The sequence below is a fragment of the Lampetra planeri genome, chromosome 5, assembly GCF_965212315.1.
Source record: "Lampetra planeri chromosome 5, kcLamPlan1.2.h2, whole genome shotgun sequence".
Lineage (NCBI taxonomy): Eukaryota > Metazoa > Chordata > Hyperoartia > Petromyzontiformes > Petromyzontidae > Lampetra > Lampetra planeri.
This window is the reverse complement of record NC_136111.1, coordinates 3,290,137-3,313,206: the sequence shown is the minus strand read 5'-3', so window position 1 is coordinate 3,313,206 and position 23,070 is coordinate 3,290,137. Positions and strand designations below refer to the sequence as shown.

The window sequence follows — 23,070 nt, the reverse complement described above, 5'->3', positions numbered from 1 at the left end:
ACAGTTGACCGCGATTTTACGCATCACGCAAATCGGGGCAGTTTTCCGACACCCGCAATTTTTTCCGTGGAGTAAGAAGAATTTCACGGCAAATGACTCCTAATAATACCCACGGGTTATCCGTGATTTTTTTTTATCACCGCAGTATAAGAGGGGTAAAATCGCAGATAACCCCGCGGATTAATTATAGGACCCGGGAAATAGGTCCACAATATCACCGCGGATAAGAGGAGACCTCCTGTATCCGTTGTGTGCAACTCGGTTGACGTAAACCCTGCAGCCACTGGAGGCTCGACATTCACGATGACGACAAAACTTTTTTGTATCAAATTGACTCATGAGGAGGAGAATCGTTAAAAGCTTTATAGGCACATATTCCGCACACAGGCTTTACATCGGGGCCTATTAGACTTAAATAACCATTCACAATTGTTTTGTCTTCGGCCAACTTCACGTCACCACTCAGCCAAATGTGTGTCGTGAGATCCTTCACCACCCGACGTACCGAAACAACTTGAATCGCCACGTGTACAAAGGTCGTCGGTAAGTTGAAGAACAAATCTCATAGCCAAATCTAGCAGTCACGTGGCCTAACCCAAAAATAAAACACATTCCTGCGGAGGGAGCTGGTAGGAACGTTGGGTTGCTCGGTCAATGGCCAGGGTCAACGGCGGCGTGGTGTATTCCGCAAATATGGCCGACTGTGAGAGCGGGCACAAGCCGGCGTGAGTAGGTTAAACGTTGAGTTTTATAAGGGCACCACGGGGTGAGCAGCCCTTCCTCACCCAGCCCCTCCCCACCCCACCCAACCCCTCCCCATTCTCCCCACCCAGCCCCTCCCCACCCTCCCCTCTCCACCCAGCCCCACCCCTCCCATTTTTGGATGCACGACAGACGGACGGACACAATAATCCCGTGTGGGCTGGTGTAACCAGGAGGTTCCTACCAGTAATACGAACCCTACTAGTGGCTGTGAGAACGTGTTAAGTTAACATAAATCGACATAGTTTTAATACGCATAAACTATAATAGGGCAACGTTATTTGAACAAAAAGTAAACAAAGCAGACACAACTGCCTTAAAGATTTATTTCCCCACATTCTGAAACATACCAGACACGCTTGTTAAATACATATCCACTGCTTTTAAACGGACCTGCCGGAATGACTATACAACATTTACTTAAAGATTCACAAAATTAAGCTTTACATAGGATGTGCATAATAATGGCATGAATTTTAATTTTCTTTTAATGCTCACTTCAATAAATAAAAAAAACACATTTATGGCGTAATGATACTGCGAGGGGAAAACGTGCGTTCTCCCAATTCATTTCTTTACCGCAAACCAGAATCTGCCAATATCTGGTGGAAAATGAGCACTTACATTACATTCCCTCATGGTATAGACTATTATTTAACAAAAAAATTAGTAAGGGGGGGGGGGGCGAAGATATTTTCATTAACACATAAACAAGACCCAACATGTGGCGTATTGGATGCCTGTATAAAGTGATAATCACCCAGTGCATGTTTGGACTTCTAAGCAAGGGACCTACATTTTCATAAGGAGGGTACTCATTCTCCTCTGCTGCCCACATCGTCTGGAACTCCCTTCCCCCAGACATCCGTGCTGTCAATTCCCTGTACTCAATCAAGTCCTGGCTCAAGAGCTTTCCTTCCTTTGCCTATCACTGACTGCACTCTCTTTAAAAAGAAACGCCTTGTGTCTCTGCATAGCATCTTCAGATGTTGCCGCATTTACATGCCACTACATACATGCCATTAGTATCCTATTATAATAAGTGTCTTTTGCAAACATTCCTGTGGAAAATACAATTTCTTTAAAGCTACGGTACCATATTCTGAACACGCAGAGGACAAAAATACGTATTTCAATAGAGCTTGCATTAAAGGGGGGGGGGGGGGCAATTATGCATCCATGAATATTAGTGAGGAATTCCAGGTCTTCGTTCAAGATAAACACGTAGGCTCTCCAGTGTATTAACACTAACCAGTGTCTAAATTCATCATACATGCGTTGTACAAAAATATATATTATATAAAACAGACATGAGTAGTTTCCTCGAATATAAACCCGTAATACTAATAAAACTACTCAAATGTCAATCCCAAACCGTTCCTTTGTGGACTTTATCAAAATTGCCCAATTTTCTCGGGCCTCCACAATGTAAAGTGTCAACTCAATTTTTAAGTAAATCTCTCTGCACTGATTAAGGACCATTAGCCTATGACGTCATACTAATGTGTGGTTGCTTTGAAGCAGTACAAATCATTAATGTGGTGATTTGTGTACACCACTGCCAACACGGTCCTTTAAACGTTTAGTTGTCTTCGATTGTAGCAAAGCATGGTTTGGCACATGTATTCTTCAACCCTAGTTTCGAGGGGTTACTCAACAGATGAGCGGATAAGCGTAGAGTGAAACCCAGTTAATCATCTGCCAAATAGAACACAGCCTCGTGGCAGAGTAACACAGAAGTGAAATGCGGCAGAAGGTTGACGGATCTCAGGTGGCCCTCAATAAAGTCACCTGTCAAATGGTTAATAAAATAAAATGTGGCTCTGCTGCCTGTAGGGGGCACAAAACCCGAACAGGAAAACTCCTCCCACATTGTACCTCGGGCACGTTCAACCCTTGCGGTGCATTTGTAAAATTATGATTAGTAATGAATGTGCACACCTACCCTCCTTGGTAATTTGATCAATAATCATGATTCAAGGCCGTGATTTCGATTCAGGAACCGATTCTATTTTCGTCTGGATTTTACCCTCTCGTGTGCATTGTTTTGCATTCTTCTCTGGCTCATTTTGTTGCAAGGTTCGTTTGTTCTCTTAGCCCAGATGTTAGATTAACATATCATTTGCATGTCACTTGCATATCACAAACACAAAGTGAAAAACAAAATTCTTACACACACCTACAAAATAAAAATGATAAAAAAACCTTCGGAAAGTAAAATTCGGATTGAAGTTTGCTCCGGGCCAATCACCGGCCGGGGCTTAAATGACCCTGACGTAAGCCACCGAATGGTTGCTTCTGGGATGGTGGGAAAGTTTCCTTCCTCGACGTACGATGAACACCACCGCCAAGGCCAGCAGAAGCAGCACGATTACAGCCAGCGTGACCATCAAACCTGCACGCCCGGACCGCCACAGGGAGAGGCCACTGAATATCGTTTGTATGAATCCCAAAGTGAGGTCAGGTAGGCGAGAATTATGCAGTGTGCTTGTACGTTAATGGGTCAGACGAAGAGCAGACGAGGTTGAAAAAAACGAGCGAAACAGAAAACATTCCATGCGAAGATTTGATCAACATTAAGTTCATAATATTAAAATTAAGTCGTAAACGTAACCCAAATTTCAGAAGGATGCATGTTCAAAAGCATATGACCAAATCACCCAAGATGTGGAGGTCCTCATCCAGCTGGAGTCAGGCCTGCCGATCCTATATATCTATCATTTGCCCCAAAGGATTGTGGGAGGATGGTTATCATCATGGTGGCGGTGGGAGTGTGGTTTATACAAGAGTGCTTACCAGCAGCTGGAAACCTCTTGAAGCACACGTCAATAGCTCTCGGACAGAGAGGATTTTCACACTCTGCACGAGAACACAGATGCCAATGTGTGGGTGTGAGAAGGCAAATACGAACAGGAGCAAATGGACACAATCCGAGCAGGTGGCACTGTAGCTCCTCCACGTGTTTCACGGTCGTACCGCGTGCTGTTCGGCACAATGTCTGACGTTTCACTCCACGTGCTGGGAGTTTCTTCAGGAAATTATTCATCATCGTCACTGGCAAACATGAGTGACGATTATCTGAACCGATCCTGGGCTTCCCCTAGGTAGACTCAGCCTCACATGAGTAACTGGTGCAATATGTAAACATCACCAAAAGGGACATAAACGCGGCCGGGTGTGGTGCTGGCCACATCACCCCCGTGTTTGCCGTGCCAGCCTTCAAAGGTCCTCACCAACAAGACTTGCCCCAATAGGTCTGTTAAAGTTATCTGAGAGTTATTTGTCTTTTGTACGTGTGTAGTGGGTTCCACGGAGACACACACTTGAACTTGGAGGCAACACTTTTGTTCTAACATCCCAACAGGGTAACTGCATAAACGTACGGGATAACGACATAGGTGGTGACTGCCACGAGAAACAACGGGGTAACTACATAACCGGGTCAGTCAGTAACGCACTGCCTGACCCACGAAGCCGAGCGTAACGACCGAAGACCGAAGACCAAAGAGACGTAGCACAGCGGGTTGATTCCAGAAGACAGCCCCGATCGTCTCTCGGGACCTCCCTTTTATGCGCCTAAGCGTGGCATGGCTCCGCCCATGACCACGCCCCCTTCTGGATCCAACCAGAAGGTTCCGGGCCGCATATCACGTGTCCTGTTCGGCCCCCTCGGTTCCCCCTCGCTACCCTTTCTTGGTCACGTGCCCTTTCGGGTTCACCCAGACTGTCACGTCCTGAAGTGCCCACTCTCTGCCCGTTACCAGAACCATGCCCCCTCGGGTCGCCTTCCATGCCATACATACTCTGGTGCCAGAGAGAGGCTCTAACACGTACAGTTCCCCTCTTCTCTCAGTAGCTGGCGCTAAACGCCGTAGTGACTCAATATACGTCACAACACATGTAAAGGGAAGGTGGTTCGATAGAGGATTCGATCTTTTGTCCTCTTGTGAACCTGCGATAAAAGATACCTACATATGGCCCTGCTTGGGTAGTGTCGAAGTAACTGCAGGATGGGGCAAGGTGGGGCAGGGTGGGGCACCACCCAAATGCACAACCCAATTGTTGTAAACGAAGAAAGCAGTGGTGGCCGGTGGCTCCAATGAAGGTTGGTGGGGCGATGCCACTGGCACTGCGCAGTTGGGTGGGTGGGCAGCCCGGGGTTTGGCACCTTGGCCCAGGTGTCAACCTGTCTGGCTACGGCTCTCCTACTGCTGCCGCGGGGTGTAAGCGGTGGCGCCTGCGGTCGGTCGTACCCTGGGGGAAGGTGGCGACGCTGTAGGTGCAACCCTCCAGGGTGAAGATTCGTGCACTCACTGAGGAGGGGGAGGGGAGGGCGAGGAGGGGGAGGACAGTCGTCAATATTATGATCCAACTCACAGTTGTCAACACGAGGGCCCACAGGACAAACAGGGCCCACGAACTCACCTCCCCTGCTCTGTGGTGTCACTGAAACTAATTACCAATAGCACCCCTCAGCTGCTTTGAAATGAAGTCAACTTAGTTACCTTACACAACTGTGTGGAATAATGAATGTAATTATCTTGCACAACATGGAGCCATTGAATTTTAAATCATTGGTGCTGGTGGTCGCGGTGGTGGTGGTGGTAGTTGTCATGGTGATGGTAGTTGTGGGAGTGGCGGTGGTTGTAATGGTAATGGTAGTTTTTAGAGTGGTGGTGGTGGTAGTTGTAATGCTGATGGAAGTTGTGATAGTGGTGGTAGTGACGGTGTTGGGTGACGGTGGTAGTTTTGGCTGTGTTGGTGGTAGAGATGGTTCAGACCGTTTCTGATGTATGCACTGTTCTTCTCTGGGCAGCTTTCTGATTGGCTGAAGCAATTCTTATCCACACAATCTGCACACAAAAAACAGCATTTTATTTTCAACATACAGTATATTAATCACTTCTGCAGTATTTGTTTTACATTTATTTTAGACTTAATTTGAAGCTTTCGTGACTGCAGGAATTACTCTTTGCTAAATTTGTGTGTCTCTCTCTGTGTGTCTCTGTGTTGTCTCTCTCTGCTTGTGTGTCTGTCTGTGTGTCTCTGTGTCTGTGTTTAGTCTCTCTCTCAAATTTAGCAATCTTTGGAAGAACGTAATCAACCAGGTGAGGTGCTGACTGTTGTGTTAGCCGACTCTCTGTGTTAGATTGCATTGTATTTATAAGTTCACTAGGTTTGTTTTCTACCTGATGACGAGTGCTTGTGTTGCAATCGAAACGTCGTATTCTATTATTTTATTTATTTTATTTCTGCGCGACTTTACCGAAATAACCAAAGAGTTATTTATTTTAGACCTCGTTGTGTTAATGGTGCTCCGGTTTCCTCCCACGTGTATAACAACTCATTAATTGCCCAATAACATATTTTTTATTTGTTAAATGACGTGTTCATTATATGTAATGTGTAGCGTTGACCACTTACAAAATTAGTTTGCCCTGAACATTTTTAAAAGGTGAATCTTGGATCATCAGTAAGTGCTATATAACAGATTATTTTTCGACAAGTATTTTTTTTCATTTTCCTTAAGCGTGGCTCTCTCTCTCGGTGCGTTAACGTCTATCGGCACTTGTGGATGTGTGGGTGTGTGCTGGCGCCTCTTGGTGTTGGGCGGAGGCTTCCAGGTCACCCACCAAAGAAGTCGTCGGTGAAGTTCATGGCACCCGTCCTCTCTGTGGCTGAAATACAGCAGCGACGGCATCGCAGGGGCAATGAACACGTGGAACATGAGCAACGACCACCACCACCACGGGATCATCGCCTCTAACCGAAATTCCAGGGTTAGTCTGCCAATGTATGAGCAGCAGAAATGATAAATCCACTGCTGGATGAAGGCCTTTTCAAGTTGTCTTCATCTCGCATGGTCCTTGCGTGCGGGCTAATTTCATCATTCCGTCTCCGCTGCGGATATCTGTTTTAGATGATTGAACTCACAGATTGAATAACTGAACTCAGCGATTAGGGAGCTGGCGTTGCACACTGGACGTGCAATGCAGCGGTGGCCGGTCCTACTCCTGCGTCGTCCGAGGTGGAGATTGATGCCTCCTCTAATTGGAGCCACAAGTCAACACAGCCCCGCGGCCTCTCTGCTAGCGAACATTAATGACCCCACGCGGCCTCGATGTGAATCAGGCTTGGCACACGCGCCATGGCAGCAGGATCATATGCATCAGCGGTGAAAAAATTCCTTGGTAGATGTATGTGTCTGTACGTGCCGCTGAGATGCTTGCGAGTTGGTCGTGTGTGTGTGAATATGTGTGCGTGCATGTGTGGGGAGCGGTAGTGTAGCGAGCGCAAGGTGGCCCCAAAAAGCGCTACAAGGACATCCTTAAAGCTTCCTTGAAAAGCTTCCTTGAAGAGCTTTGGATTCGACCTGAAAAGCTGGGAACCCCTAGCTCAGGACCGACCTGCCTGGAGAAGAAAAGTACAGGACGGTGCAGTCCTCTGTGAGAGTAGAAGAAACTGCTGTGCTATCTTGAAGAGGCATCAACGCAAATCTACCAAGGAAGGACTTATGGCTGCACCTCAGAGCTCTACATCCTCCCTAACCTGCCCAGTGTGCCACAGAGAATTTCTGGCTCGCATTGGCCTGTTCAGCCATCTGCGCACTCATCAAAACCCAACAAAATGACAAACGTGCCATGGTCATCATCAACTCGATGGACGAACAAGACAGAGTGTAGCGGTTAGCGCGCCGCGCTACGAACCTGGCGACCCGAGTTTGATTCCTGCTCACGACCAACACCAGTGACGATTATATCTGAACCGGCCCTGGTGCTGGCCACCCACCCTCTTGTATAGGTCCTCGCTAACAGCACTTGCCCCAACAGTCTGTTAAGGCTATACAGGGCCTCTTTGTCTATGTGCGCGTATTTGTCCGTGTGTCCGCGTGTGTCCTGTAATACGATTTGCGTGTTAGCGTGTGCTCGCGCGCACGCTTGTGATTTTGTGCGTGTGTGGGGAGCAAGGCAGCGCAGTGGTCAAAGCACTGCACTGCAAACCTAGTCATCTGAGTTCAATTCCTGGTCCACGGCTAACATCAGAGGCCAGTGATATCTGGCACCAGTGCTGGATCCCCGCTAGGTCGACTCGTCCCTAAGTGATAACCTGATGCGGTGTGTACACATCCGCACTTGGGAGACAAAGGCAGTGGTGCTGGCCACGACCTTAGTAGGTGCTCACGAACAGCACTTGCCCCAACAGTCTGTTACAGGTTCCATCGGTCGTGAGCTTCGGTGTGTGGTGAGGGAGGCACTCACCGGCTTGCTGCAGCAGCATCCTCCACGTGGAAGAGAAGCACCTGCGCCGCACTTGCAGGTAGCCCTTGGTTTTGCAGTCTGCACACGGGAGCGGCACATGGGGAAGCATTTGTAATCTTTGGGTGCTGTGAGCCTGCCGTAGGGGCCAAGAGACAGGGTGACCGGGAACTGAGAACACCGCTGTCGTATGTGGGCATCGAGAAGATTTATTTGATCGAGTCGAAGTATACGAGGCTACGACGGCAGGGGATTGATCATGGCTGCTGCTGCTGCTGATAATGATGACATATAAATTACTAGCTTTACTACCCAGCTTCGCCCGGGACTTGGATTCACCACGCCCGGCCGCCTTTGTCTCCCCAGTGGTGATATTCACACACCACACCAGTTACTCGTTTGAGGCTGATTCGACCTAGGGGAGGCCCAGGACCGATTCAAATTATCGTCACCGGTGGTGGCCGTGAGCCGGATTCGAACTCGGGTTGCCGGGTTCGTAGCGCAGCGCGCTAACCACTACACTACAATGCGTTACGCTTCCACATGCGCGGGTCACGTGACAGATTTGACATCACAGCTCACTTGCCGCGCAAAAAATCTATGCATTATTGAGCTCCCCCCCCCCCCCCCCCCAAAAAAAGTGTATTTTTATCATATTTGCATGGTGTAAGTCTGGAAAGTACCACATGGCAAATTTCCAGTTTGTTGCATGTCGGGAAGTATGCTAAACATTTTGAACAGACACATATTCTCAACTTTGCCTTTTATATATATGGAGATAAAAGTGGGCACTGACAAGGAAAATGGAACAACAGCTGAAAAGTGTGAGGAAACAAAGTGCGGACAGCCGCAAGTTGGAATGTTACGTGATGTTAAGGCTGCAGTTTTGTAAACCATGGTCTCGACCTGACCTTAAACACAAGAGCCCTGCAACTCAGCAAGAAAAAATTAACCCGTAAAAACAAAGTTTTTCACTATAAATCCTTTATATGCGTGGCATCGGTTTTATTTTATTATTCATTTCTGTTTTTCTTGAGTAAGAGTTTCATTTTTATCACATTGGTATTTTTAATTAAATATGAATTTTTTTTTTCCTAAAAAGTGGAAAATTTTGGAAAAAAAATTTCACGAAAATAAATTGTCACGGACAACGAGTCTGTGTGCAAAATGTCAGCTCGATTGGATCACGGGAAGTGGGTTAAAAAACGACCGAAAGATTTGCACGGTCGTAAGCGCGCAAGCAAGTGAACTTAATATAAAGGATTTAAAAAAGGGTAGCCACACGCACTTTGTGCCTGGAATCCAGGACCTCAAAGTTAGTGGCTCAGAGAGGCATCTCGGGTACTCACGGGAAATTGTGTCTCTGCCTTTGGAAACTTCAGTTATGCAGTTCGTGGTGACTTTGACAAAGCCATCCCTTTCACACACTGGACACGGAGGGGAGGGGGGGGCAGCGGGGGATTATGGGAGCAGAAGAGGACTTGGATGCAATCCTTGAGGGCTGGAAACATCAGTTCAGGAACTAAGCATTGTTAAGGACAGGCACAAAAGTTTACAAGCACTTTAGTTAATTTTTTTATAAAAACACCACAGCGCTTAAAATTAACGCTGCCTTATCACAGGAAATGGTTGGAACAGATGTGCCAGTGGTTCGCACGCTGTGCTATGAACCTGGCAACCAGAGTTGGACTCTAGGCCATGGCTAACATCAGCGGCGGTAAGTGATTAATGAAGCTAGCCCGGGCTGTCTCACCATATGACAACCCATAGCTGGCTTCTTCTCAGGAAGTGGTATTCAATATATCAACCCCAAAAGAATGGTCAATTATACGCCACCTGAACATATATTCACTCAATGGACAACCAAGACAAAGATCCCCCGTTTATCCTTGACAGAATGTTGGGGCAGTGCTGTATGGAAGGAGCGTCTATGAAAGCTGGCACGGCACACGAGGGGGTAGGTAGCGAGATGTTAACTCCCTCGTCTGGTATACAGGAGGTTGTGGGTTTGATCCCGGGCCTGATGCCTGTATATTTGAAGTTTGCGTATTCTCCCCGTGGTCACATGGATTTTTCTCCGGGTCCTCCGGTTTTTCTCTCCACATTTCGAAACATGCGTTTAGAGTCTGTGGCTGCTATAACTTTCCATATGATGATAAGCCTCTTGGGTGAACTATCATGTGTGGCCAGGTCACTTCTGAAAAAGAGCTTTGTAGGCTCAGTGGGCCTTACCTGGTAAAATAAAAACAACTTTACTTTATCTTAGGGTGGCCAGCACCACCACGCCCGGCCGTGGTGGTGCGCACAGCCGCTCACACGCACGAGTACAGAAGCACACGCAACAAAAGTATTCAAGCAGCTGTGCACATTACCTGCCTCGGCACTCAGATTGGCGTTGAGCGGGCCCTCGCACTCCACCAACGCCTGCTCACACATCTCCACAACGCACGCTGCAAGAGGAACAGAGAACTCGGGTCAGAGTCATCACGGAAAGAGGACGCAGGCCAGGGTGCCGCGGGAGGCAGGGGGGGGAGGCGTGGATGTACGGGGAGGATCGCTGGGGAAAACCGAGGAATTTTTAACGAGCGTGTGAAGGTGACCGACCGGCGTTCGGTGCAACGCTCAACGCCTTCAGTCACGCAAAGTGTCCCCCCCTGATCAAATCGGCGGAGGGACGGGCGCTCACAACTCAATTGGCAGCTCGGAGCCATCGGTGCTAAATAATAATAATAACGATCGTTAAAATGTAGCTTTGATTTAACGTCGTTTCTGCAACGCCGCGCAAATCCGCAAACATTTCGATTCCGATGGTTTCAACCAAAGCGTGAGCGTCGATATACTCTAAGCGGGAGGACAACCCGAGGCAGAGCTGGAGGAAAAAACCCACGCAGCACTCCATCCCCGTACAGATGGGACAGAGGGAGGTCAGTCTCACACTTCCTGTGCTGCCGTCTCCTGGCAAGCCAGGGTATGGCACCTCGACGCCCACGGGAAAGGGAGTTTGACAAGCGCTGTGTCGCAGATACACCGACCCTCGGCGCCTCCGCAGTGCGAGATTACAGGCGTCGCCCCACCACTGCCCGCGCATCAAAGGACAGCCACCGTTCGCTTGCTACGTGTGTACGATGGACTTCTTTCGCACCGTACGTAGCCAACCGTATCAATCGGAGGTGGAGTGTTGAGTATATGGGCAGTGTTAGTCTTTGGGCAGTGTGTGCGTACGTTGAATTTCTTTCACACCGTACGTAGCCAACCATGCTCATCGGAGGTGCGTGGCGGAGGGGAACTAAACACAACACAAGCAGTTCTGAAGCTTATTCTTTGGGTCTTTTGGTAAAGTTACGTATGTAGGTTCAAAGAAAGTAACAAAAAATAACAAAAAAATAACAAAAAATTACGACGTTTCGATCACAACACAAGCAGTTGTCACAACACGAGCGATCCTCCTGATGACGATCGCTCGTGTTGTGATCGAAACGTCGTAGTTTTTTTGTTCTTTTCTTTGAACCTATCTACGTGACTTTACCGAAAGACCCAAATAATCTGAATTCCTGCAGTCACGAAAGCTTTAAGTCAAGAAATCACAGAGCTTCAAATCAATAACAATGTGGCACTCTTGTTTGCAGACCCCCTCCCTGGAAGACTGATTTGCTGAGCTGACCCTTATCTGGGATTAGAACTTGCAACCTTCCCATCGCGAGGCGAGCGCTCCCTGCCCGCAGTGCCGCCCGCTCACAAGACAGACACTGGGACAAATGCAAAGCGCAATTTAGATTCAGGGCGCAATCCGGCATTTTGGCACAATTCAGATTCCCAAGGGATTAAAGAGCTCAGCAAGCAACCAAAAGCAATTTACAGATTTCAACAAGCTCTACTGTTGTGGGGGCGCACTGCACTTTCAACACGGCATCCTGAGTTTGATTCCCGGCCACAGCTAACATCAGAGTGGCAAGCGATATCCGAACTGGTCACCTCACCAACACGTTCTGACTTGCTTGATGAAGTATGATGAACTGCCATGGCAGAGTATGGGAAGGCCCTCATTCCGCAGAGGATTGTCAAAAAGGGCTGCAAATTGTTCCCATCAAGAAAAAAAGTTATTCTTGAAACGGGGAGCAAGTCTCTCTAATCCACTCTGTCAACGCAGCAGTATAAATCGGTGCACGCCAGTTAGTCGACCGGTAGGTTGCGTGCAGTGGGGTAAAGTGTGGATACTCCCACCCCTTCCATGACATTTGACCAGCGTGGAAGAATAGGCCAAGTACCCTTCGGAGGGGCTCCGCAGAGCACCCTCTAGCAAAGACCCTTCCGCCGGCAGTGGAGAGAGCAAGCGACTTGAGGGCTGCACCTTTATCGCTCCACAAACCCAACTGAAACCCAACGTCGATGATGGCAACCGTCGCCGCTCGTGATGCCCGCTCGCGTTGTTGCGATCCGCCAGTCACTTCCACGACGAAGACCCTGGCCGGCTGTAGCGAATCGACGGCGTGTGGCCTACAGCCTCCGCATGAGAGCTCTCTCACTCTGCAGGCCCCACGGCCAATCACAGCCGTCGCAAGCGCGACGAGGCGCGCGCCTGCAGGAGGAGTGCCAAACGCAACTCGACAACACCGCCTGGAGCAAGGCGAATCTGACCGATGGCGTCAGACTCGCATTAGGCGCCACGGTGGCTAGGAGATGTTAACTACCTCGCCTGGGATACAGGAGGATCGTGGGTTCGATCCCGACCCTGACAATGCCTGCTGCTGTATATGTGGAGTTTGCGTGTCTTTCTCTCTCTCATCATCATCACGGTGGCTAGGAGATGTTAACTACCTCGCCTGGTATACAGGAGGTTCGTGGGTTCGATCCCGACCTTGACGCCTGCTGCTGTATATTTCGAACTTGCATGGTCTCCCCATGGTGGCATGGATTTTTCTCCAGGTCCTCCGGTTTTTCCCTCGACATTGGGAATCAACATGCATCCAGAGTATTTGGCCGTGGTCAATTTCCACGTGATAAACCACTTCGTTGAGCTATCATTTGTGGCCAGGTCGCTTCTAAAAAAGAGCTATATAGCTCAGTGGGCCTTACCTGGTAAGATTTTTAAAAATGTAATAGTTTACAAACGTTGCAGTCGATAAATTATATGACAGCATTTCCATTTTTCTGGGGTTTAAATTCACCACCTTCAGAGTTTGGTTACCGCGGCAGCAATGTAGCTCTGGAACTCAATGATTTGAATAATTTTCATTCCTTCTGAGCCCGCGTGACTTTGAGATACATAACGATGATCAGGCTCGGTGAGGTTTCGTGTTATCCTCAGAATGTTGGGCTGCAGGTGCAGAATTGCCCATGCGTTGCGTTGTGGCGCAGCTTATCACGAGTGCTATGGCGTGCTTTAGACTGGTAGTGGCTTGTCACGAGTTCGGCAGTGCGGTGTCAGTGTGGATTGTGTGAAGTGCGGTGTAACGTGGTGTGACGTGGCTCTCCGTGTGCCGAAGGGAGGGAGGTTACAACACACTTCAATGCGGTGCTGTCATACCCCACCTGCTGGATCATCGGTTTCCAAACACGTCATCACGGCATGTTTGCATTTCTTTTCTCTGCACTCTGAAAAACAAAGGAAAACAGTGATTGAAGTCAAATATTCAAACAAAAATTTATAACGACGTTCATGACACTCAAAACTCACAAACAACATCAGTCATGAAGGGCTCCTCCGCTGGTTGTGCACCGCTGCCCTGCAGAGTCCGCTAAAGTGGACGGAGAAGCGCTGCGCCAACCTATGGCTCGGAGCTGGGATTTGAGAGGTGAATTTACCACTTTTTCTTACGAGAGAAATCTGCAACCGCAACAGCGCTGCGAGTCAATGTTGCTTTTATAATTGCACGTAACAGCACGCCATCGTCGTACGAGTCGTGTTTTCCTCTTAATCCGTGAATTTCTCTTTTTCTGTGGCGTGTTTTTCCCCCCCCGCCAAATGTATCCCAATTTTGCTCGTCGATTATCGTGGCCACGAGTGGAAGAATCCATTCAGAAATCTCGCAAAGTTCCGCAGCGAGAGACGGCTGTGGATGAGATGTTCCTCCAGAGGACTTCTCTGTAGAAATCCTTCAAGCGGCCTTTCGCCCTTTCACATGGAACGTTCACGAGCGCTCTGCTGTGAGTTTTGTGATGCGTGACGATCCCCGCCGGTATTCTTTGAATCTCAGAGCTGGAATTCAGCCAGATCAATTGAAACCAAATTCAATGTTGAAAACTCAAAATCTAATTTGAAAACTATTTTCTTTGTTGTCCTTCCCCCCCGCCCCCCCCCCCCCCCACGTACGGTGCGAAAGAAGTTCAACATACAATATTACGTGGTGTTTTTTGTGTGCAGCCATTGGTGACGAGGTTTAGACCATCAAGCCGGTTTAACCACGGATAGCCTCACTCATCCGAACCCAGGATCTCAGCTAGGTGCTCTCACCTTTGAGCCAACTGGCCAACCTCCTTTAAGGATCCTTCAGGATGACACGATATTGTTATCATCTACAGCCTGTTCAAAAGTGTTGACGAGGGTTGTTGGACCTCCACGCTACTGTGGCGAACGAGACGTTAACTACCTCGCCTGGTATACAGGAGGTAGTGTGGGTTCGATCCCGACCCTGACGATGGCTGCATATTTGGGATTTGCATGTTCTCTCCGTGGTCGCGTGGATTTTTCTCCACATTTAGAATCGACATGCGTTTGAATATTTAGTTCGTTGCACTCACCTCCGATTTTCTCCAGTGTGAAGCCACACTTGCGTTGCATCTCCTCGGAGCTTGGATGAACTGTGGAAAGACAAAAAATACCACCTTTAATTCCAATTCCAGCACCTGCGCCACTATCAACTTCGCCCATGTTTTACGTCGGCGCTGTTACCACAAAAATCATCACCGCCGTGGAAACAATCAGAAAAATCGTCAATAAATAAACCACCTTCTGACACTGTTGTACATTTAGGATCATCATCACCATCGTCGCCACAACCACCACCACATTTTATGCTTTCATTTAATATCATGAAGGTATCGTGACTGCAGGATTAGATGTTTTTCCACCCGAGGACGACCGCTTGTGTTGCGATCGAAACGTCGTGATTTATTTAATGTTTTACCTGCGTGACTTTACTGAAAGAACCAAAGAGTATCATGAAGGTAATGGAAATTACAATTCTGCATCTGTTTGTCGATCAATCTGTCCACACGCCAGCGGCCGCGATTCTTCGCTCGTGTTGACGGAACGTGAACCGAGACGCGCCAGACTACTGTGGGGTAACCACTCGGGTTGTTTGGCAGAAACATTTTGAAACAAAATTGTGGCCGTTTGGTGTCCCAAAAAATGAAGAGGGCGGGGTGCTGGGAGTTAACTTGCACTTCTATAAGGGCAAGAAAGCGAACATTCGCAACAAATATAGTTCAGCTGATGGCCTTTCTATTTATGCTACTTTATTTTATGTTTTATTTACGATACAGCATTTTTAAACAGTGTTATATGCAAAAGTACAATATTGCTTCTTATTCATGAGTTCTTTTTTAACCATGCTTCCCTTTTTTGTTGAACCGTAACACATTTCATAACGCTGACCGTATGGGCATTTAAATACATTCTAGATTTGAAGCTTTCGTGACTGCAAGGATTCATATTTTTAGGTGTTTTCGGTAAAGTCACGTAGGTAAAACATTAAAATTAATAAAAGTAAAATAAAATAAAAATCACGACGTTTCGGAGGCAACACAAGCTTCCGTCTTCAGGTGGAACCGTCACAGCCACGATAGCTGTATCAAGTAAATTTACAGCCACGACAGCTGTATCAAGTAAATGTACTTGATACAGCTGTCGTGGCTGTGACGGTTCCACCTGAAGACGGAAGCTTGTGTTGCCTCCGAAACGTCGTGATTTTTATTTTATTTTACTTTTATTAATTTTAATGTTTTACCTACGTGACTTTACCGAAAAATCCTAAGAACATTTAAATAAAGTCCATTGGTGTGTTCCGACTTACGAACCGTTCGAGTTACGAACGGGGCCCCCCGGGAACTAATTGTGTTCGTAAGCCGAGGACTGACTATGTATATTCTAGAGTCCAGCAGCAGTTGGATAATATAATCACACACACACACTAGGTGGCAGCACTTTCCCACTGTCAAATCTTGACTTAAAGCTTGACTGCAGGAATTAATATTCTTTGGGTCTTTCGGTAAAGTCACGTAGATGGGTTATTTTCTTTGAACCTATCTACGTGACTTTACCAAAAGAGCCAAATAATATTTCCCACAGTCAATTTCACTTCTTCTTACTGCGACTCTCAAAGCTGGAGTGCACGCAGCCAAATCATCTGCAGGACACGCAATTTAAGTGGTACATTCATCGTTCGCGTGAAAAGACATTGATGATCAATCCGGGCTGGGAACATGCAACTCCTTTGTACTTTAAAAACGAGTTTTAGCCGCAGGAGATCGTTCAGATGTAAACGCAGAATCTCAGTGGTGCCCGCTTCATGAACTATGCTCTGACATCGGAACTTCGCTCAGTTTATCTCGACTGTTGCTGATCGCATTGAACACGGATGGTCCGAGTGGGCTTACCAAGGCAAGGTCTCCGACTAATAAGCAGCACGTCCACACACACATCCACACAAAGACAAAGATCCCCCATATAGCCTTCACAGACTGTATGGACACATGCTGTGAGTGAGCACCTATGAAGGCCAGAACGGCACACGAGGAGGTGGGTGGCCAGCACCACGCCCGGCCGCCTTTGTCTCCCCAGTGGCGATGTTTACTACACATCGCACCAGGTACTCATTTGAGGCTGAGTCCACCTAAGGGGAGGCCCAGGACTGGTTCAAATAATCGTCACTGATTTTGGCCGTGAGCAGGAATCAAACTCGGGTCGCCAGATTCGTAGCGCAGCATAGCGCTAACCGCTAAACGACCGCTCCCCACATCCACACACACACAACAACAACCGCCCTTCGCCACTATGTGGCTGTGACGTCACCACGACGCTTGTGCCAGGCTAGGTGCATTTTGAGGCCACGTGAAGTGTCGAACGCCCGCTGACTGGAGGTCACGGGGCAGACCCAGGTGCCACGGGTCGACTGACTGAGATGAGTGGCTGATGCACAACTTGTGCCCCCTACTGTGCCAACTTGCTGTGCTTTAGCCACCCGGCACTCCGCTCGTTGTTGTGAGCGTCGCTCCTCCGCCCTCCGTTGTTGTTGGAGGGCAACTGCCGCCAACTGCCAAGTAGCGTCCTTCACGAGCCTCCTCCACAGAGGCCGATCTTGACACCGCTGGTACCAGTCATCGGCAAGTCCACTCAGCTCCACGTCCTCCTGTACCACATCACTCCATCTCTCTCCAGCCCATGCCGCGCCCGTTTATTCCCCTCGATCCGGCCGAACAAAAGCTGTTTCGGCATGCGGTGGCTGGGCATGCGGGCTACATGACCCAGCCAACGCAGCCTTGCCTGCCGGAGGAGCTCACCGATGGGACTTTGTCCAGGTCTGTTAAGGATGTGTGAGCTCCTCACACAATCCAGCCTGGTTAAACCCAGGATGGATCGTAGGCAGGCCAGCTTAAATGTTTCTAACCGGCGAAGATGTTTCATTAGGGGGGTCCACGTTTCGCAAGCGTAGCGAAGGGAGGGAATGACCGTGGCCGAGGAAACCTGAAGCTTCGTGCGGAGCGACAGACCAGGTAGCTTCCACACAGCGTTACGCAACCGATGAAAATATATTGCCGCTCGACTGATTCGGAGTGAGACCTCTGCTGTTAAACCAGAGCCGGTCATGAGCACACTGCCCAGGTATGGGAAACTTTCCACTCTCTCCACAACTGCCCCATCACCGATTGTGAGTTGTGGGGGTGGAGTGTCCGATGGTACAAAATACCCAGGCAGGTGCTTAGTTTTGGTGGGGCTGATAGCAAGGCCGATAGCAAGGCCCCACCTTTTAGTGGCACGGTCAAGTTTCAGCAGCAGTGTCTCCCCGCACACACCCGCACACACACACACCCACCCACACACCCACGCACACGTGCTCTACCAAAAATAGTCTGCTTAGGTAAACCCCAGGTGACGCGGGGAAATCCCAGTGAATTCGTTCACTGGGATTTCCCCGCTTTTGATTCTTGCTTTTGATTCTTGAGCGTCGAATGACATCACTGCTGCCTTTACGCCAAGTGGTACTGATGTATCGACCCCGGACAAATGATCGGCTGAGTTGGACCCCCGCTGCCCCCCCCCCCCCCCCGTGTCACCCCACTTCCCTCCTACCCCCCCCTCCCCACTTAAATGAACTTCAAAGTCCTTTACCATACCACTGCTGGATGAAATCATGCCGTTGTTGGTTCGACCATGCTTCAGCACGTTGGCCAGTTCTGTACGTGTTGGCGAAGGGGTAAGTCTAAGATCGATTCAGATGTAACCTGCCACTGGCGTTAGTCGCAGCCGATACACGAACACAGTTCACCGGATGCAACAGCGAACTGCGCTAACCACTGCGCCACGGCTCCACAGCCACCCAACATGCGCACACACACACAGCAGCAACAACAAATCCCGGATTTAAACTCAAAGACATTTGGGGCAAGCACGTAGCATCGTCACCCACGGTGTGAAATCCGCGTTCATCCCACAAGTTAAATAACGATATCTATGGGTAGTGCTAACACTTGTGGCTCACAGCGGGAGGCACCTGGGTTCGATTCGCAGCTCGGCAACCTTTCTGCGTGGGTGTGTATGTTCTCCCCCTGTTCTGTAAATGTTTCCTCCGAGTTCTCCGGATTCCTCCCACAGCGAAAACAACAAAATATTCCACACAGCACAAGTGGCATTTACCAATAACATTCCAATAGTGGAAAAGTACGGACCTGAAAACGCGCACTTCTCAATTTGCACTACACACGGCAGCAGCTTCGCCCGCGACTGAAAATACTGTGTAACAAATGTATTATTTTTTTGTTCCTGGGTAGTAAGTGTTATTTTCTAATTGCTTATGCCTCAAAAGTACAGAAAATTACTATTTTTTCCCCACAAACTTTGCATTTGTGACCAGGACAGTGATATTTCGAAATGTACCTATTTTCAATGAGAAAACGTGTGTATTTGTGTCATTCCTTCACGTAAAGTCCTGGTCACAAAAACAAAGTTTGTGGGGAATAATAATAGCCATTTTCTATATTTTTGAGGCATAAGCAATTACAAAATAACACTTACTACCCAGGAACAAAAATCGTGTTCCATAGTGAAATCATTGGCAGGACCCTCTTGAGTAAGCAACTCGTGTAAGTTCAACAGAGCTTCAACTGCACAGCGAGTCGTGTGGTTCATGGAGACTTGACGCCTCGCAAAAGGTTTCTGTTTGGTGCTTTAACATCTTTACACCTGTCTTATCGCCAGAAAGGCGAACAGCATTCTCATAACAATGCCCATCCTAGTGTAGCAATACGACTATTAACATGAACCCTTCATCGCGGAAATGTCTCACGAGATCTCAAGGAAGTGTCGCGTGGCGTCCCACCTGCATGCGTCGTCTCCCCTGCTGCTGTTGACGACGATGGCGTTACACGACCAGCGGCATCACCAGCGGCGCAACGGGACACGAGCGTCAGCAGCAACAGCAGACCGAGGTGGAAGCAGCAGCAGGGGCAGCGGCGAGCGTGGCACAGCTGACTTCTTGCGCCCATCGTAGAGAAGAGAGGATCGACCGCGCCGTGTCTGGCTGGGCTGGAGGTGAACTCGCAATGAGGTGGCGCTTCAAGATGATGAGCGGTTTTCTCCGGTGGAGGAGGAGACAGGAGGAAGAGGTGGTGGTGGTGAGGGAGGGGGGGGGGTGTCAGCCGCGTCTCTCGGGCTTGTCGGTGGCATCGGTGCGCTCCGGAAATCCCCGCTGGAGGGCTTCCGCGAGGAAGGAATGCGTGGGGTGGTCGCCCTGGTTGGCGGTGGTGGCGATTGGGGTGGTGATGGGCGCGCTCTGTAATCTGCGGGGGGTGGTGGGGTGTGAGTCGGGTGAGGTCGGTGGGTGCTGCTCGAAATTGATTCTCGTCATCGATATGGAATGCCGGTGCCAGGACTGGCCAACAGCACGTGCCGGTTTAACACGCATGCAGTGCGCTTTCGTGACCAATATTATCCATAATTGAGTGGGTTTTTTTGGGGGGGGGTTAGATCGCGTAAATATATAAACTCAAATAAGCGTCGGATTCTGACTTCTCATAAGGAGCGCGCAACCCAGACCCCTCGCCGCATGCGCAAGTTTACACAGCCGGGTTCGCGCTCCTATGAGAATCTCATGCCGCTGCTGATCTGACAGGAGGCGGAGCTCAGATGACAATGCGAGCGATGGGGAGCGGCTGTCAATACAGATGATGAAGCGTCATCATCTGTATTGACAGATGACGAAGCTTCATCATCTGTATTCATACTCTTAGGTTTTTTCGGTAAAGTCACGTAGGTAAAAAGAAATAATAATAACAATAATAATATTTATTATTATAATAATATAATTTTTATTATTTATTTTTACCTACGTGACTTTACCGAAAAAACATAAGAGTATGAATCCCTGCAGTCACGAAAGCTTCAAATCTAGAATCATCTGCCAATGCAGGTGATGAAGCTTCATCATCTGTCAATACAGATGACGACGCTTCGCTCGCTCGCTCACCGCTCACCTCCTGCTGTGCGGCCCGGTTCCTAAGGAGCCGTTCATAAATGACGTCACGCACATTTGTGACGATGTGTGACGAGGGGGGGGGGGTTTGAGAAATGTGACGTCACATCAAAATGCGCAACTTTAAATAAATATAGACAACACGTTCTACTTAATTAAATAGACTTTTTAATAAATGTTTTATCCTACAACATCAGAGTGCAGCGCCACATTAAATACGCACTACAATGACGATAGTTTAAAGCGATTTGAAGCATGTTTATGGTTTTGGCGCTGCACTCTGATGTTGTAGGAGAAAACATTTATTAAAAAGTCTATTTCATTAAGTAGAACGTGTTGTCTATATTTATTTAAAGTTGCGCATTTTTATGTGATGTCACATTTCTCACCCCACCCCCCCGTCACACATCGTCACAAATGTCGACTTAAACTGGAGGAATCCGATGAGCTATGAAGCTATTTTTTTCACAGATCAACATTAGATCAACATTATCAAGCAGCGTGTTTCAGCAAGCAGCAGACCTCTGGACCGAAACAAATGTTGCTGATATTATTGATAAGAGCATTCCGTACTCTTAGTTCTTTCTGTAAAGTCACGTAGGTAAAAAAATTAATTAAAATTAATAAAAAATAAAACAATAGAGCATTCCGTTTAGAACATGGGACCCCTTTCAACGCAAACTCAGGATGCCTTGCCAGTGCAGCGTTATGGGTAAAAAAAAAAACTATCTCGGATTTGATTTGTGTTTTTGACACACGGAATGGAGTTCTGCCGGTATTGACTTTCACACGCAGTGCTCTATGGGCAAATGCATAATGGGTTTGTGTCATATCTCAAAGTCGTGTGGTGGCTGAGTTTCCCCGTGGCTCTATTTCCCCTCAGCTGGTGCCACGGGACTTTCCGAAGAACGAATATGAATAAAATAAATGACTGCAAGGAAGGAAATTGAGGGCTTTTTGACCAAATAACAAAACAATTCGTACAATTCAGACCGGTCTTCTGGTAAAAGGGAACAATGGTTTGCCGTTCGTAGAATATTTGATCATGCGGAACGTATGCCCAAATAATAATTTTTAAAAAATGCATTTAAAGAGCGCACTTGTACTGAATTCCATCGCTTCTATCTCGCTGCTTAGTGCTGAGGTGACAGGTGAGTTTTGAGGTCACGTTTCAATTTTGAAAGATATTTCTATTTGCCCTGGATTTTTTTTCTCTCTCGCTCTCACTCAGTAGAGGGAGGGGGTAAAGGCATTTTGTTAAGGTTCCAGTGTTGAGCCTTCTAACCCCAGATTCATGATAAATATTATATCGCACAACTACCGATGCGAACGATGTTTACAATCAAACGTGGCGATATTTACACTTCAGTGTTGCCAGGTGTGTACAGTATATGAATATGTACAGTGGTCGGCGTGAAGATTTAGAAGTCCCGATATGGAACCTATTAACCGCGCAAGCCCATGGCAACTGCCATTTCACTTTTGCGAAAATATCGTCATGTCGGAAGGAGGAACCGGCACGACTTACCATTGTTTGCCGGCCAATTTTTCCTGTCACGTCCTCTTCCGAGCATTTGTCCCAAATAAGCGGGTTCCGTTTTCCGACTCCTCTGTCGAACTCTCTCTTCACAGTCTCCACCGTGACCCTTCGACATCGCTCCCGTTTCGCCACTGACGCGGCCTCGTCACACTCCTTCTCAGCTTTCTCTAAATGTTGCCATCTTCTGTACTCTCTTTCTCACAACAGTCTTCCTACCTGGTCACATGTCCGAACCATCTCAGGCTATTCTCACTCTACCCCTCTTTCTATTGAAGCTACTTAACCTCCACCTCGTGACGTCGTGTACCGGCCCACGACCGACTCGTTAAGCTGCTTAACAAATAGGATGAGTGGCATTCAAGTCACTGCACTGACAGCCACTTGAGCCACTTGTGAAATTGCCCATGGATCAAATTCGTTTTCCACGGGGTCATTGTGAAGGGACAAAAGGTCCCAGGACCGGTTCCCTGCCACGGCTGAGATCAGTGGCGAGTGATATTAGAATCAGAATGTTTATTTAGACCGGAGGAATCCGATGAGTTACGTAGCTTTCTCACAGATGTTCAGATACCTGAACTGGTCCTGGGTCGCCGCTTCACCAACCCGCAATGACCAGCGAGGTGAAGCATGATACAACAAAATCCTCCCATGACCAACACACTCTTCCGCACCTCCCCACACCACGACAGCTGCACTCTGGGCAAGATGCCTGAGATCGTGTCCTGTGATATTACCAATTTAATTGACCGAATTTGAATAACACGAATTAAAACTATCCCACCTATATTGATAAATACTTGAATTCAAGTGAAGCAAATTACCAAAT

The 23,070-nt window shown here is 48.1% G+C and overlaps 1 protein-coding gene across 1 annotated transcript; it reads right to left on the bottom strand.

Moving 5' to 3' along the window:
* Positions 1 to 1,073: 1,073 nt before the first annotated feature.
* On the bottom strand, positions 1,074 to 20,001 carry LOC144718679 (uncharacterized). The gene is made up of 11 exons (XM_078594117.1): positions 19,553 to 20,001; positions 14,757 to 14,816; positions 13,548 to 13,610; positions 10,391 to 10,468; positions 9,368 to 9,445; positions 8,022 to 8,099; positions 6,396 to 6,440; positions 5,544 to 5,615; positions 5,016 to 5,075; positions 3,559 to 3,621; positions 1,074 to 3,157 (listed from the first exon to the last, which is right to left on the bottom strand). The coding sequence occupies exons 1-11, from the start codon at positions 19,716 to 19,718 to the stop codon at positions 3,024 to 3,026; spliced, it is 897 nt and encodes a 298-aa protein (XP_078450243.1). The 5' UTR covers positions 19,719 to 20,001; the 3' UTR covers positions 1,074 to 3,023.
* Between the last annotated feature and the right edge of the window lie 3,069 nt (positions 20,002 to 23,070).